General features: G+C 41.6%; 1 protein-coding gene across 1 annotated transcript in view; it reads right to left on the reverse strand.

The window, feature by feature from the left end:
- Positions 1 to 220: 220 nt before the first annotated feature.
- Positions 221 to 17,884, reverse strand: part of map3k10 (mitogen-activated protein kinase kinase kinase 10) — a 30,959-nt gene continuing 13,295 nt past the window's right edge. Inside the window, exons 2-11 of the mRNA XM_041047036.1 lie at positions 11,265 to 11,445; positions 10,506 to 10,654; positions 8,069 to 8,244; positions 7,051 to 7,297; positions 6,447 to 6,569; positions 5,948 to 6,086; positions 5,139 to 5,251; positions 4,727 to 5,031; positions 3,108 to 3,642; positions 221 to 2,452 (exon numbers count right to left, since the gene is read on the reverse strand). Of these exons, the coding sequence (XP_040902970.1) occupies positions 2,052 to 2,452; positions 3,108 to 3,642; positions 4,727 to 5,031; positions 5,139 to 5,251; positions 5,948 to 6,086; positions 6,447 to 6,569; positions 7,051 to 7,297; positions 8,069 to 8,244; positions 10,506 to 10,654; positions 11,265 to 11,445 (2,369 nt within the window). The 3' untranslated portion in view covers positions 221 to 2,051. The remainder of the gene's footprint in view (positions 2,453 to 3,107; positions 3,643 to 4,726; positions 5,032 to 5,138; positions 5,252 to 5,947; positions 6,087 to 6,446; positions 6,570 to 7,050; positions 7,298 to 8,068; positions 8,245 to 10,505; positions 10,655 to 11,264; positions 11,446 to 17,884) is intronic.

Consider the following 17,884-nt stretch of genomic DNA (forward strand, 5'->3'; position numbering starts at 1 on the left):
TTTTGAATACAGGACTTTTATGTGTATTTTGAGTATTTTTATTGTTTTTTTCATTGTTTTGCTACTTTTACTATCTGAGTCATTCTGCCACCACTGCAGCACACATATGATCTGATGATTATGTCACGACAAAAACAGATGTGGCACTGACACTGAAGCATCTTTCTTTGTTTTGTTTTTTAAATTTTTTTATTTGTCTCTCATTCATCACAAGTCACATTTATTCCTCATTGAACCCAGAAATGTCAGAGGTTGAGACTGGAGACAACATGGACGTTTCAGTAAGCAGTTTCCTAGGTTTTCCTTGGTTTTTCCTTTTATATTAACAAATATATACAGATATCCCAGGAAGAGCATTGTAATAATAATTAATCCTTTCCAATAATAACAATAAATTTAATAAATACTCAGTGTTCTTAACCACACGAGGAGAATGAGTCTGGGCTCACTCTTCTACCAATGGGATAGTCGTGATCCCATACAAATGATAAGACACACACACACACACACACACTCATGTTCACACTCACACTCACTTAGAGAAATTTGCACAGTCAAGTAAATACCATCTGCAGCCAAGATGAACTGTCCGCTGTACAAAAACAACTCCGGAGATAAAAGTTGATTTGTCAGCCATGACTGGAGCAGCTTGTGCCGAGTCCACCTGTCCACAGAAAGAATAACTAGTTGCACAATATGGCTCCTAAAGTGCCACTGATGTTGAAATACAGCAGGTCAGAGAAGAGAGTATGAAGCTTCAAAACGGCCCTACACAAACATGAGGTTGACGTTGAAATCAGGTAGCTTGTTTCCCAAGAGTTGCTTTTTTTTTTTTTTTCTTGTGGTATGAATGGGATCCGTAAAGAGTGCTACTGGCTGCTCACGAGGAATGTTTTCATCGAAAAAATGTATAAAAGAAAAACAGCAACTCAAACGTGTGTGGTCTTATTTTGAAGAAGTGCTGCATGTTGCGTACAGCCAACCACTCACACCTAAAATAACATGCACTGAAAAAGCACCAGCACACAAAAAAATGAATCCATTTTGCTCATCCACACATGTACAGTATGTACACATTCACACGTAGAGAAACACACCTGGTCTGCCAAACCAATAGAAAAAACATTTTTGCTAACAGGTTTAGGCAGGGATGGTGCAAGCACTGAGAAAATAAACTCTCTTTTTTCTTTTTTCTTTTTTCACTTTACAAGGCCGAGGATATCACCAGTCCACCAGTGCTTTGAGAAAAAGGCTTTTTTTCCTGTCTCAGTTTTGGAAGGAAGAGGACGATGATCCCGAGAGATGACACGTGAGGATTTGACGAGTTTATGGGGAGATGTTTGTGCACTGGCAGAAATAAAACTGGTGTGCAAAATAAGAACAAGGACACTCTTTTAAGAATTTTAAATAGTACAGCTCTTCTGTTTTTTTTTTTTCTCAGGGAAACACTCCTGAAACAACGATTGTTTAGGTGAAACAGTGAATGATGAAAGATTTTTGTGGTCTTTGGAGTGAGAGACGGAAAAGATGCAGGCAGAAAGTGGGCAGCTACGCAGACAGTCAAAAGCACAAGCAGATGGACTGAAATGAACAATCAGCAAAGTCAAAACGTGGCCTTATACATACTTGAATGGCTTTTGAGGGTTGTGAGTCTTGAAGGAAATGCAACCTGGTCATGGGACACTTAGAAGCAGGTAGAGATGGCTTCCAAGTAGTGCTGGGGTGAAGCAGGTGGGAGAGCATACTACAAGGCTTTTAAGAGGCCTCTAGGACCCTCAGTGTCGTGCAGGTTAGAGAGCACTATCAGGAAAAGGCTTGCTGTAAGGATTTCACACCTTATCAGGACACTAAAAGGGCACACGAGAGGGATGGCTCCCAGTCAGTGCCTAAAAACATGACAAGAAGTAGGATATTTTTGCAAACTTCAGTGAGTGCACTTTGCTCGGCTCAGACATCAGAAGGCGTTCTTTATTCAGCCCAAGCTCTAATGTCCTGGAACAGAACTGAATGCAAAAAAATTTGAATTGGAAATGTTCACTTCCTGTTTTTCACTACGAGTATTGTTGTCCACACAGAGTGGCAGGCTGCAGCTGTCCACACAGAGGGACAGTGTGGTCCAAACTCTGGCCCTCCATGTCCATGTCCATCAGGTTGGGTCGTGCGGCGCTGGCACTGGCGCTGCTGTCCCCTGAACCGAGCGGGCTGTCACAGCTGCTCCCTGGCGACGAGCTCAGGGTCCGAGAGAGAGAGCCCAGCTTCCAGGGGTCGGCTCTCATCCTGGCCGGGGTGGGCCGTGGCCGGGGGGCAAACTCCAGCGTCTTGGGTCTCTCCAGGGGGCTGATGAGAGGATCCGGGTCAGGGATTGGTGGAGCGGGGGCTTTACGTCGATGAGGGACTGGGAAGATGGTGGAGGGATCGGGGAGGCGGGGAATGTCCAAGGTGTCCTGTGTACCTGAACATTAAAAGAGAGATGAATGCAAACAGATGTTTCACTCTTAGGCAAAAATACCAAACGTTCTCTGGTTCCGGCTTCTCAAGTGTGATAAATAGTTTTCTTATATATATATGACAGTAAATTTAATATCTTTGGGGTTTAGATTGTTAGTGAAAAAAACAAGACATCTGAAGATGCCAGCTTGAGAAAATAATCTATAACAATAATAATCAATAATAGAAAATATCCATTAATTGCAGTAATCAGAAAATGGAGCATTAGAGGACATATCTGTGTTTTTGCACATGCTCGACCTCTAACTACAAATTTTTGTATAATTTACAACCAGAAAATTAAAGTGTTTTTCTGACATTTCAGGCAGAGAAATGCAGGCACTTGACAGTTGTTTCAGATCCATCAGTGAATATTATATTGCTTTCATGTTTCATTAAAGTAACATTATTGCTGATGTGATTCAGAGCAAGGACTATTTGAAAAACTCTTTCCTGCCGAGACTCAGCAGCTAAACAGCTCTGCCTTCATGAGTTATGTCAAAAATAAAAACAATCCATAAAAAAAAAACAAGAGCCGTGAATGTGAACTGATTTAATGTTTGACTGGAAGGTGATGTGATGTGTTGCTCCTTGAACACTGTAAAAAGCCTGTTCTGTACCTTTGTTTGTTGTAATGTGTGGTACCCCCGGTGGAGGAGGCATGGGCATGCTCCCATCCGACGGTGTCCTGTGGTGTCCCAGAGTTTGGGCTCTGGGTCGTATCGCCCCGTCTGAAGGGGTGCGTCTGTGTCCTCTGTTCAGGGCCATGGCTGCAGATACGTGGGTGGGCGTGAGCGACTGGTTGGGCTCCTTCTTGAAGCTCTCCGCCCGCAGGTCTAAGAGTGGGTTGAGGGCAGGAGCTGGAGGCGCCGCCGGTGTTTTGACCCCTGTCATCGGGGTCAGGGGGTACTCATCTGGGTCAGAGGGGAGGAGGGACTTTGTGGAGTTGCAGTCAGACAGAGAGGACAAAGAGAGGAGTGTAACAGAGGGAGAAGGGTCCATGCAGGGGAGTGTGGAGTCGTGATGTCTGGAGAGGGAGAGGGAGAGGTTTCGGCTGGGTGGTGAGGTGCTGCGACGGAAACGTCCCGTCCGCTGAAAGAGACCCTCCTTTTTCTTGCGCTGCTCCTCTCTGAAGTCCTGCTCGTCCTGAAGCACCTGATGACAACATCAGGTCATATTAGCATTCTGTGGGGCCACTGGGGATCAGTCTTACTGTGAGAAAACATCATCAGGTTGGATAAAAGGCTGAAAAAACACAGCGCATATTTCAGCATGTCAGCATTTCAGCATTCAGGGCTACTGATAAAGTTTTGCCAAAACGACTGTTGGGTCTGACAAGGTTAATAAGTCTACAATGAGTTTGGGTCGGGATATCTTGACCTGCTGTTTTCTGAGCTTCCCCTTTTGAAAAAAAAAACACACTATATTCTTTATTTGATTAAAGGCTCCTATACCCTATTAAAGCAACGACAGCAAAAGATTAAATCCATATCATTACTTCCATTGATCCTCTCACTCTGAATCTGCTCTGCTAAGACCCCCATTTGCTTCGCCACGGTGCTGGAAACCGGCCACGCAGACCTCGGTCCGTGCTGACTCGACAGCGTCGCACGTTTCCTGCTGATAGTTTGGCAGCTCTTTCATGCTGCAAACATCCTGTTCTGCTTCATTCCAGTGGTGATCTATTAGATCTATTAGTCTAAGATCTGGAGACGGCGGGTGTAAATTGAGTCAGTGTATGTCACTGGGATGCTGTGGGGCACGGTGCATTATCCTGTTATATGAAAAAGGGCTGACTGCGGCCGTGAAGGGGTGCACCTGATCAGCAACCAATCTGATTATCGAGGCCTGATCTGAGCCAAGAAAACACTGTTAAACACTACCAGCTCGTACTCTTTACTCCAGGCAGATTCATGCTGTTTACTCAAAGTATTAGCAACTGTCTGTAGGAGGAAACTATTCGTGCAAACAGGGCAGGTAACTATTCAAGTGAATATATTAATGACTAGTTATTAATTAACAGTTTTACTTAACGTAAAAGTACCTTGGCTCTATAATTACTGCTGCTGAATGATGACTGTTCCTTGACAATATTAACACAACAGCTTATCTTGTTTGGTGGTTTGACTGCTGCAAAAATACATCTGGTAGTTCCTTCTGTTGAGGTTTTGTAAATGAAAGCTCAAATAATTATGGAATGGTTTACAGTTTTATAACTCTCTGCTCTTTCTTATCTTACCTGCAGTTTTCCCAGCTGCAGCAGGTCTTGTCCGAGAGCGACAGACGCGAGCAGAGAGGCACAACCCAACAACAACATATCACTCTTCTTCCTCTGGCTGCAGCGACGGAGCGAGTCCTGGTAGCTCGCCCCCAACCCCAGGCCTCCAGGACCCTGACAGGAGCTTGCATTAGATCCTGCAACAGCAGGCATTGTGTTGGGCCCCAGGCTGCCCCACAGAGACCCCGAGTCCTCCACAGCCCCGTTACTGCTGGTCTCTGAGGGCAGCAAGGACCCTGGTGACTCCTCAAATTCACCGCACTCTTCTGTTAAAAGAGAAAAACAGGGGGAATAGAAAAGGTTTGAGATGAGGTCCGAGCTAGTGATGCACAGCTTAGAAAAACAAACAAACAAAAAAAAAAACAACGCTCACCCATTTCATTCAGGCTGGAGAAGCCGGCAGTCATCGGTGCATGTTTGGGGGACTTGCCCAGATTTGGTGCACTGGACGACCAAACTTTGCACCCCTCACCCAGTGATTTCAGCCTGCAAACAGAGAAACAAAATGCATTAAACCAGGTTTTCAATAAACCTACAGTCAAAACTAATTTTAAACCTATTGATTAAGTCAGCAGGGAGCACAAAAATAACTTATTTCTCTGACAGAAATCAGTAAGAATCAAAATGTTTCATGTCATTTGAGGACAGGCATCATAAACAACATAGATTTCTTTCACTGAATTTCCAAGTGTAACAGATCTGCTCCTGGCTGCTCAGCTGACTGTAATGAGATATTGACTGAACGGCTGTATTTCTCTGTGTTACGAGCAAAAATCTGTCCAGAAAAATATGAGAAAATTCAGTGTCTTCTAGTGGGTGATTACGATGACCCTCACAATCCACTTCTTGTCACTGCAGTGTTGTCAGGTGTATTGTGTTTTGTGATATTAACCTTCTTTCTAGAAAACAATGTCCTACAGTTGTGCAGTGTACAAAGAGCTGTGACTCCCTATTGTCTGTCCCTTGCAGATCTTACAGCTACCCTCCTACCCTTGTTTCGGAAACATTTCACAGAATAAACTATTTGTTTCAGCACTGGTAGGTAAAATTTCTGCACACCATTAAGTCTCACTTACAGGTCAGTAGGATCAAAAGACTTTTTACTACCAATAATACTGAAAACCTTATCAGAAATCTATTATAATCTATACTTTCATAACTAATATGTGAACTAATACGTACTTTTCCTCCCCGCCGATCCTCTCTCTCTGGTGGGTGGAGCTTGGTCCCCACGTGCGTCCTTTCTTCTTGTTGGCCGTCAGCTCTTCCTTCTTACACACAGCGCTGCGTCCCCACGTCTTACTCCCATCGCTCGGTGTCACTGACAGACAGTGAAAAATGTTTAACATATCTGTAACTGTGCCACATGTTGCAAGATATAGAGATTTTTGGGTCACGTCTACAACCACCCAGACTCGCCAGAGGAGTAAAAGGATGATTTTTATTTTAAAAAATGCTGCTAGGTTACTGAGGGAATAAAACTAAGGCTCATTCAATTCCAAATTTTACATCATTACTACTGAACCCCCACCAGGTCATATAGGCTATGTTTGTACATACTCTGTAGATCTACATAATAAATCTGAGCGTTTTTTGAAAGCAGGCGTCATTACTGTAAAAATTCTCACAACAGCAGCACCTCAGTGGCAGGCAGTTTCGGATTCTGAATATTTACACTCACATCGAATGGCTCTCAGTCGGGGTATGACCCCTGGGCTGGCAGGCGGGGTGGTGCTCTCGCTCCCCTGGGTCTTCCTCTTGTCCACACTGGGAGACGCCTGCACTGTGATCTTATGCTCGAAGCCTGAAGGACACAAAGAGAGAAAATGTGCCAAATCATTTTTCATTAGTCAAACATTTTCATAAATTCTAATTTTGTGAACAAAAAATAGGAATAAATTGAACATTGATTTTTTTATTTCTCATATTTTCATTGTTTGCACTTGTGAGTGACGTGCCTCGTTTACTAACAACAGACTTTTCTTTCTGTTTTCGGCCAATTTCCTATTATTTTACCCCTATTTATCTCTGTAGTCACTATAAATATATTAGACTGTTGTTCATCTCCCATGTTAATTATTCCAGGAGATTAAAATATTTCACACAAACAAAATGATTTTTTTTTTCATTTCTACTTGTATATATTCTTGCAAAATAACATAGACTGAATAAACTGATGAATTCTTTTACTCTTAGCTTAAGAGCAAGTATAATTCCCATAAGTTTGATGAATCAGGCCCAGGTTCATCCAATTTAAACAATCTGCAGTTCCTTCTTCTACCCACCAGAGGGCAGACTGATGCAGTTGCTGTCTCGGCCCAGTTTCAGTAATCTGCTCTTCTTGAAGTGGCCCTTCCTCTTCTTCACGCTGGGTTTCTCCTGGTACATCTGATGGATGATGATGTTCAGCTCTCGCTCCACGATGTCGATCTCCCTCTCAGCCAGCTCCTGTTCTCTCCTCTTCAGCTGCTCCTCCTGCTCCCTCTGCTCCTCAGCTGCTCGCGCCAACGCCTCCTCCCAAGACCTCAGCTCCTGCAGAGACGAGAGGAAGAAGAAAAGGAAGAGGAGGAGACAAGATGATGAGAGAGAAAACAGAACAGCAGAGAAGGAGGAAAGGAGAGAGGAGGAGGATGTGAGAAGGGAAAGGAGAGGAAAAAGATGAAGAAAAGGTAGAATATGATAGCAGAGGAGAGGAGGTTGTTAGTATGACAGCACCTCTTCTAACACCTCTTTTTGCAACAAACCTGTTGTTAAGTTAATCCTAATTATCAGAAACACCTAAGACAGATTTTTTTTTTTTTAAATATCTGACTTAAAAACAAACTTCTGTTTGAACAAATGCACTCTACTGAAACAGATGAAAGTGAAAAGAATACATCAACATTTAGATCCTTTACTGACAAGACTTTTAATTAATTCAGCCTTTCATACATGATTGCTGACAACTAAAGACTGTTTTTCGTAGTAGGATGCTGACTATTGAGCTGTCAATGAGCATCTGCTGTGCTGAAGAAAGTATTTAAATCTTTTAGTATTAGTAAAAGCACTAATACCACATTATAAAATACTCCATTATTATAAGTATGAAAGTATAATTAGGAAAATTCACTTAAAGTACTGGTAATTTTCTTAATCAATTGACTTTTTTGTAAAAATTCAGTGACACAAAAATGTTGGAGTTAAGTAAATACTTCCACCACTGCTCATCCACAGTCCACACTTCCATGCATTGTCTGGAAAAATGAGACCTCAGTGGTCTGTGTTGATAAGACCTGACCGGATCTGTGTTTTCAGATCTTTCACCTTCTCTTTGGCCCTGAGCTCGTCAAACATCTGCTGGATCTCCAGCCTCCAGTCTTCTTGTAAGGAGTGGAAGGACTCCAGAGGCATCTGGAACATGGCCGACTGCTCGATGGCCAGCAGTCGCCTCAGGATGCTGGTGAACGAGGGCCTGCTGTGGGGGTTGGGGCTCCAGCACTCTGAGAGACAAGAGACAAGAGGGGAAGACTCTGAAGTGAGTTTTTGAATTACGATAACAGGTGAGCGTCATGTATTATGTGTTTTACAGCCCTAATCAGATTGTTCAGCAGTACACATAAAACTACAAGTAAACTTGTAAGGTAAACTGCCATTACTACGGTAATTTTGGGGTAATTTTGTAATTATTTTACATAGGACTGCAACTAATGATTATTTTCATTATGAATTAATTTGCTGAATATTTTCTCCATGAATCAGTTTTTGGTTTGGCTTGAAAAAAAGAAATCAGTGTGGAATCACAGTTACCCTGAACCCAAAGTGACACCTTCACCATGTTTGTTTCGTTCAACCAATAGTTCACCTGACTCCCTCCTTTGCTGCCATCATAATTACTATGGCCACTAGAGGGCTTTGCCACATGACTATAAACAGGTTTGTTGAAATGACTGATGTTGAAGTAAAAAAAAAAAAAAAACATAACTGTGGGTCATAATATGCTACTTTGACAAACCTATAGGGTTGTTTACTATGGGAGGACAGTCTCTGAGTTTCAGCAGATGTCTTATTGATTCCTATGTTTTGTTTCTTTGTCTAACAGCTCTCATGAAAAGACATCAAATCATCAAATCCCTCCCACTAATAACCCCACCCTGTCTGTGGCTGTTAGTTCCTGCTAAATACATAAATCTTTAAAAACAGTTCTCAGACATTTATTTATTTATTTTAAAACAGCTCAGTTATTTCCAAAAATAGCTGAGCACTGTAGTTTTTAACAAATTTTTAGTACCTTTGCGAGGTCCTATTTTCAGCTGTGGACTCATACACATTTCATGCTTTTGTGGGTATTTACACCAGCAGTGTATTTGGGTCTGAATCAAAATGAACTACACTGCCCATGTTCATTGTAATGAGGGACCATGTGCAACAGCGTGAATCATTGATGAGTTTTTTACCAGTTTGTGGATAACACTGGAGCTTTATGGCCCAAAGGAATAAACTATATTAAGCTTTAGATACACAAATAATACATGATAATAGAATAAATGCATTTATGGTTTTGGTATTTTCATGGGATTTGTTTACAGTAAGAAAAATGCAGACTATCACCATATTGATCTTGTAATTAGCCCTAATAAATAATAAATATAGGTTAAAGTCTATATACAGCAGAACATACAGTCAGATCATCAATATAATACAAAGAGAATTGAACCATGAATTGTTGGTCTGGATATTTTTCTTACTTTTTTTTTTCTGGCACCAGGGGAAGTGGAAGAGAGCAAGATGGGACGGCATATGGCAACCATCATGAGCCAAACCCTGACTGACAGTGTTGCAGATACATGGTGCACACCTACAGTAATCTGCTGAGCTGATCAGTACTGTCTCTCCAACACTGAAGCACAGCCATAAACAACAATCTACTCCAGGTCTGACGCAATTCATGGCAAAAAGAAAACAGTGTAGGCAATCATCACAGTGCAGATGCAGAGAGTGGTTTCACAGGCTAAAAACATTTTTCTTACCAGGTAACATTCATTTATTAGGTAAGATAAATTAGCATAAACAGTATGTGGATAAAGTTGGAGCGAGAGGAGATGAAAGTGAGATGATGACAGGAGTAAACAGAGTGTAGAGAGCAGCGATGGATGACAAAGGAGAGATTAGCGGATGAACATGGATCAGATGAAGTGGAGTGAGTGGGGGGATGTGGAGGGAGGTGGCTGAAGTTTGCTGCTGTACTGAAACAGCTTCCTCTGTTTTTGATTTTTGATTTTTAATTAGACATTAAACCTGGTTTGCCGTTTACCGGCATAGAAAAGTAGCTTAAGAATAAGCACATTAAGGCAATTTGGATATAAAGCAGGTGTGTGTTTAAACAGATATGGCCTGAACTGTGAAACAAGAGCCTGTTAATACTCTACCACTGTTAACAGATTATTTGCAAGGTGAAAAGGAGATATCCAGCCCAGGGGAGCTCAGAAGCAGGACTGCATAAGGATGTATAAAAAGCAACTTAATGAATCTTCATCCATTTTAACTCTTAGTGCACTTCTCAGCTCCAAGACACAGTGAAGAAAGGGTTTTAAATTCATCCACTCAAATCCACTTGATGACCGAAGTACAGTGTTTTACTTGCCAACACTAAATGAATGGGACAAGTAAGATAGAGACATTTGTTCTTTCTATTGCACCTTAAAAATGATGGTTTTCTTGGATTTGATAATCTCTCAAAGCATCCAGGTGGTTGCCTGCTTACCTCCCAGTAGCTGAGCAAAAGGTTCAGGGCAGGTTGAAGGGATGGGAAGTGTTAGCTTGTTCATGGCCACACCATAAGCTACAGCCAGTGCATCTATCTCCCGGTAAGGAACCTCACCGGTCAGCAGCTCCCAGAGTAACACACCGAAACTAGGAGGAGAGACAACAGATAAGAAAAATGTTATGTTCTTCTGCTTTTTTAAATGTTTTTATGTCACCTCTGACACCCAAAACTATCCTCGGATAGAATGATAATGACCACCTCTCCTCAGTGACCACAGTCCCAAACGTAGGTATTGTGATAACACTCTACCCTCTGAAGAAGGCCACGAGATGCAGCTGAAAGCTCCAAAAATGTCCAGCAAGTTAACCTCTTAGTACCTCATACAGAACGGGAACATGACGACTTTTTACTTTAAAGCAAATGTCTCAAAGACTCCACATATTCAGGATGCAACTTAAACAAAAAAGTAACGTAAGTAATGTTATTCTTCAGTAGCCGCAGTTTCTATCATAGTATTTCTATTTATATTGTAAAATAGATAAAATTATCTCCTCTCACAGTAATAAAGTATGTACTAACATCTACTTTTAATTACAGTTGCTGAGCAATTCAATTCTGTTTAGCCATGGATACTAAAAGCTCTCAGAGCAACATCACAAATAAGTCCTGTCAATTTTAACCTGGTTTCCCGCCACAAAGTTTGTCACTGTATAAATTAGGGGACTGAGGTGACACACAGACGAGACAGCGAAGTACCTCCACACATCGCTGCTCTTGGAGAAGAGGGAGAGCTTGATGACCTCTGGGGCCATCCAGGCGTAGGTCCCTGCTGCACTCATCTTGGTGGTCTGGTGCCACTCTCTGGCCAGACCGAAGTCTGTGATCTTCAGGGTTTTCCCGCTCAGGTCATCCCGCTCCACAGGCTCCAGAATGAGGACTGAGGTAGAGGAGGCAGAAAGGACAGAGATGGAGAAGCAGGAGGGAAAAGAGCAGCTTGTGTTAAAAGCTGAGTCTTGCACACACAGTACATATCAGACTGCAGCACAGAAACACAGATACTCTTAAACATTGTTCCTTTGTTTTTGAGATATGTGAACACTCTCTGACAAGTTATTTGAGTATTAATCTTGTTACATGAAAAATAAGTGTTTTTTTAAACTAAATTACCAAAGATTTGCTGATTCTAATTTCATAAATGTATTTGCTGGTTTTCTTTGTTGTTTATGATAGTAAATTAAATATCTTTGAGTTTTGGGCTGTAATGACCTCAGTGTGGGCTTTGGGAAATTGTGATGGACATTCATCTCTGTTTCCTGGTATTTGTATGAAGACAGTTAATCAATTTACTGTGTACAGGAAATATTTAGCAGGTTAATGGATCATGTAAACAACTGTTAGTTTCATCCCAAAAAACAAAACAGTGGTAATTAAGCAAAAGTCTTGCTGATTTAAAGTGTTTTTCTTACAGACAACCACTTACATTAAAATGAATCACACCACTGAGAATTTTTATAAGTGTGTTGTGTTTCTATTTGCAGTGGCAAATTTGTATTGTTTTTATGGTGCCAAACAAATACTAAAAACCAAAGCATGAAATCCAGTTTCAGGTCCAGTTTCATTACCTAAAACAGTCAGAAAAATTTTCCACATACAAAAACAAAATGTAAACGGTGTACATGTTGAATAACACGGTCATGTTTACAATACAGGTGTGGTCAGACCAGTGTCCTGTTCAGGTTTCTGCTATGGGGCATAACCATCACTTCTGGTCCAGCAGTCTGAAGTGAGAGTGTGTGTGTGTGAGTATAATTTCCATACACTGACATTTCAATATATACCTGTTAAAAGTCAGGCTTTCACCTCTTTCATCCTTCTATCTTTCTCTCTCTTTTTTCCTCCCTCTTCCATCCACCATGTACGGCTTCCTCCTTCATTTCCGTGTCACGGCTGGCTATGGAAATATTTAGACTGTACACAGTTCAAAGGCACTGGCAGGCAGGTGGGTGTTGCTTTCTCTCTCACTTATCTACAGGCGTATGCAAAGGGTGGTGGAGAAAGGCTGCACACACAGCGGCGTCTTTGTTTACACACACATGCACTCACACACACACACACACACACACACAAACCTTCCACGTGATAAAGGTGTGCCTCTCTGTGCTCTGTTCTGTCCACAAGTGCACTAGGAGACCAGTTTCTGTGATAAAGAATTGATCTCAGGCCAGTCTTAGTATTTCTATGGCCAGGATGAAGATAAGTAACTTTACTTAAGTAAAAGTACAAATACCATACAGTAAAATTACAAGTTAAATTAATGCTTTTTTTTTTTTTTTTTTTTTTTACTAAAGGTCCCTTTCACTTACATTATAATAGATTATACTGGATATTATTGCTGATGCATTAGCATGTGAGCAGTATTTGACTGATGTAGCTGGTTGAGGAGGTTTAACAACTTCATATTACTGCTGAAATAAACTGTTAATTGATAATTTCGGTGATTGGCAAGTAATTTTGATAATCGTTTATTCCCTTCAGTCATTTTTTTAAACTTTTAAACATTTGCAGGTTCCAGGTTCTCAAATGTGCAGATTTGCTGCTCTTCTTTGTCCTATATGAATATCTTTGGTTTTTGACAGTTAGTTGAATAAAACAAGCAGTGGTATAAAGAAAGTAAGTAGATTTACTCAAGCACTGTACTCATGCTACATTAATTGTACTTCAATTGAATATTTCTATTTTCTGCTATTTGATACGTCTACTCCACTACATTTATGTAACAGCTATAGTTACTGGTTATTTTTCAGATTGAGATTTTACATTTAAAAAAAAAAACATATGATGAGAAGATTTTACAAATCACAACACTTTGTTCAAGATTCAAAGGGTGGTCCTCAACTTTTCTGGCTTTTGAGCCTTTACAAAAAAAAAACTGTGTAGTTGAAGCCTCCATCAACTTGCAGATGTCTGTGAGAGACATTTCCCCTCTAAACTTTTCAAATGGTTTCATTCAATTAAGAGTTTGAGGCCCAAAGAGAAAGTAAGTAAAGAGTAATAGTGTAATAGTAAAGTGAAGTACTTAAAAAATTATACTTGAGAACGGTCCATGAGTAAGTGTTTCTTTCCACCTCTATGCTGGAAAGGTAATGTGGCTGCATGTCTAGTCTCCAGACAGGGGAAGAGTGCGGGCTGCTGACACTGATAATAAACCGCCATCATCCTCCAGCCGACTTTTCTATTCTGATACTGTCGTCTCTGTGAGGGACAGCTGTCTCCTCAGGGCTGACTGTCTCTCTCTCTCTCTCTCTCTCTCTCTCTCTCTCTGTCTCTGAGAAGCAAAAGATGGAGCCAGACAGACTCAGAAAGTACGAGAGGTCGGGATGTGTTTGCATGCATAGAAGGGTGTGTCCTCCTCACAGTATACCACAGTATTCAGTTTGTTCTGTGTGTACAAACATGGAGCACATCCATACGGGGAAAAGGACATTGGGCCAGTAGGTGGCAGGCGGGGTGGAAACAGAGAGGAAAGAAAACAGAGAGGCTGGCGACAGAGTGGGGAGGGAAGACAGAAACTGAATGGAAGCACAGGAACTGAACCTGTGACTGAAGCAGCTCTTCCACCTGCTCCCTGCTCTGCCTCTCTTCCTGATGTAATTATAACATCATTGTGTTGCTTTCACACCTCCAGAGCATCTCCATGCTGCTTCTTAACACCACCTGCGCATGTTCATTCATCCTGCCACAAGTTTTTCACAACCGCCAGCGTTTCATCCATATGTCAAACACCGAGATCAACATGTTTGTGTTTCAGCTGGCAGCACAGAAACATGCAGTGCAGTGATACACAAATAACACCCACGAGGATGTGGGAAGCTTCACAGCACATTTCATCACGGCAAAGAAAAAAGTCCTCAAGGATAGTGTGGCTTTTACACAATGCAATGCCAGCGCTGTTGGAAATGTTATCTCAAAATAGAGTCCATATGAGCGAGAAGAAAGCAAGAAATACTCCTGACAAGCTCCCTGGTTACTACTAAGCCTTCCATAGCAACATGCATTGTGGGAAATATCACAGGCCTGGATGTGTCATTGATTAATCACACAGCTTCAATATCATAAACATAGTGTGAGAGTTTAATACTACAGCACAGTTCGATTAGTGATAATTCTGCCATTAATCAACAGGAGAAACGGCTGCTGTGCTACCTACACGATTTCACTGTTCCACTCTGCGTTCGTGCTTATTGTGCAGTCTGCATTGTGCATACTCATATCAGTTAAACCCATAATGCAGTGTAACACCAAGAGTATGCACCAGTTTATCATCGAATGCAGACTTGCAGAGTGCAGGGTTTAGGATGCCATTTGGGACAGGGCACAGTTTCACAGCGTGAAACTTTAGAGCATGTTGCAGTTTTGGACACACTCCAGAAACTACGATCACAGCCAAGTATTATTGATCAGCTGTCAAAAACACCCGCTGATTGGGGTGTGGCCAGCGAATCGGGTTTTCAGTCCAGCAGCAGTTTTTTGCTCCTTGTCATTAAGTGTTGATCCAACCTTTACAACTTCTGCCATTCATTCCTCCATCCTTGGACCCTGACCTCTGTTGAGTGTTGAGAAATGCCACTGAGTTACTGTTTAAACACTGATAGAGAAACAGTCAGAGGGGCTTTAACCTGACTAATGATCCTTCAGACTGGTTAGTCAGTGCAGTAAAGCACAGGTGACACGTTGGCCGTATTCCTCACCGCAGAGGAATGCAGCCAAATGTCTTGTGAGTGATGGTACTTCTATCAGAGCCACCTACATGAGCGTTTATAACACCAAAAAACAAGCAGCACAACATGTTTGTCATGTGGTGCTTTTTGACATGGAAACAGAAGAGAACCTACAGGCTTAATTCACAGAGGTCAGCGCTTAAATCAAAGATTACTTTTTGAAAATAATATATAATACGCAGATTAATGAATTAGTAAATCAGTAGAATTATCTGAAAATTCTAATGTTTCAGTCTTGTGCCTTATATTCTAATCTTTACCTAATTTTTAAGCAGAATCTTGTTAAAAATAATGACAAACGCTACTTTAAAATATACTGCAAGTTATCACCTGTTGTTTTAAGAAACACCATGCAGAGTTTTGTGGCGAACTGCATACTATGTATTGTTTACAAAAAATAGTTACAAGTACACTGACAAAGTGTAAAAAAAAAATACTATTTGTGATTTCTTTTGATGATTATTTGGAGTATTTAATAATACACTTTACAATACAATATTTGTTCACTGACCAGTCTAACCAAAGTGCTGTTGTCTCTCTGTGCCTTAAATAAACTATGTGATGACAGAGCGAGAAATCAGCTGCCAGGGCTTTGGGCTTGGTCACCTGAGCAGTCAGCTGAGAGATTTATCGTGCCTGATCAGCTGATCACAGATCTGTAGGTGGTTCAACCTGTAAGGGCTTCAAGCTACTTTCAGTTTTCCTTCCTTAGTTCTTCAACCTTTTAGTTCAGGGATGAGATTTGGTTAAAGTTGGGGTGAAAAGAGAGTGTATTAATGCAGCTAATTGCAAGGACATACAGTATATGTGTAGATTTTCTGTTGCGGTTCTGAGGTTCAAGTTAAGAGTTTATTTGCAGATTTCAACTATTTTTTGAAGCACAAGGAAATTTGACAGATGTGTATTTAAGTTTGTGCTAAAACAGCTTTTTCCTCTTTTGAACCCTGCATTTTAACAGGTGAATAAGATGCTGAAACTGACTTTCTCTGATTCCTTTTGCTTGTTCTGGCCGGTTCTTGCTTAAACCACAGTCTTTCTCTGCTTACAATGATCTCTAAGAGACAAAAAAAAGAAAATCAAATTTTGAAGTCATCAGTATGTTGAGAATATTTTGGGTACTATTCGTTTGTCTTTTTCTTATTCATCAGAATCGGCACATAAAGAACCACCCAAAGGCAAACTGCATGCTGCACTTGATCTGTGAACATGGTGTCAAACTCAACAGAAGAACCTGAACAGATTAAAAAACTGAAGTGTTTGCTGGTCAGAAGCTGATGATGGCGACTCTCCAGTGCTTGTGCTGAGAGATGAGGAACTTCACAAATGCAAATCACCCTCGTGTGACCTCATGCCGAACAGAGAGGGACACATGAAGCTCAACCTGTTAATATACACATACTCTTCATGATATTTTGGCTAAAGATCAGTTCGGCCTGCTGTGTCATTAACTTGTTGTTATGACAACAAGGGCAGAGGCCACAGAATAAGACTACGATGCTGGGAAAGAGGAGGGGACTCAGAGAAGAGAAACCCTCATCCCTCAGCCCCTATAAGGATCATTTTTTTCCCCTTCTTTTAATTTTACACATCAGAATCAGTCATTATGAGGAGTTCTACTCATATTGTGAAAACAGACGTATAATGCCTTCTGTGGCTCTGGAGGGAGCTTTCTAAAGTCTGATAAAATGAGTCTCATGATGTTGTAAGGATCATCCCAAGATGTGATGATCCTTACAACATCATGAGACTCATTTTACAGAACAGAACTAAAACTAAATAATTATGCAAAAGATGGACAGACAGAAAAATGAGAATATTCATGAAGCAAGGATGATTATTTCTGCCACCACAGGAAAGGCTTTTATTTTTTGTTTCCCCTATCTCCACCTCTAGCTTCTACTCTTTGCCTCATTGGTGTCATTCTTCCCCTCCTCTTCCCCTTCATCCTGAAACAGGTGTAGCCTGCAGGGTGGAACAGCTGTTGCCGAGGCGCCAAGTCAGCGAATCTGGTCCAATGCTCTAACAAATCCCAGACAGACTCCCCTGATGCCTCCCCCTAACATCTCCAACAACGCCTCCACAGCATCTTCCACCCACCTATTCGCCTGCACTTCGAGAACTGCTGGTTGTTTAGGTACAACACCACCATCTCAGTTCTGGTTCCAGCCGTCTGTCTCTGCTGGTGCGTAAGAGCACGTCAGTGTGACAAATACAGCAACTTGACTGGCATGGCAGCGAGCAGACACAGATGAGATTCGGGCCTGTGGGATGCTGAGCAGCCAGCCCCCCACCCCTCGCCTGCCCTGCAGGCTCCGTTGTATTCGTTTCTGTTTCTGCAAAGATCAAAACCTTGCCAACAAAAAAAAATAACAACCCCCTCCAACCCTACCGCCTTATGACTGCCTCATCATCTTCCCATACCCTCTTTTCCCCCCATCTGACTGACTGCTGTTGCAGCTGTCGCCAGCCTGGCGACAATCACAACACACCGGGGAGAAGAAATGGAAGAAGAGACCCAGGGAAAGAATGAGGGAGGAGGGAGTCAAAAAAAACAGAGTAACTGAGAGGTAGTGTGTGTAATGTGGGAGATGGTGGCTG

The sequence above is a fragment of the Toxotes jaculatrix genome, chromosome 9 (genome assembly GCF_017976425.1).
Source record: "Toxotes jaculatrix isolate fToxJac2 chromosome 9, fToxJac2.pri, whole genome shotgun sequence".
In the NCBI taxonomy this organism is placed as follows: domain Eukaryota; kingdom Metazoa; phylum Chordata; class Actinopteri; family Toxotidae; genus Toxotes; species Toxotes jaculatrix.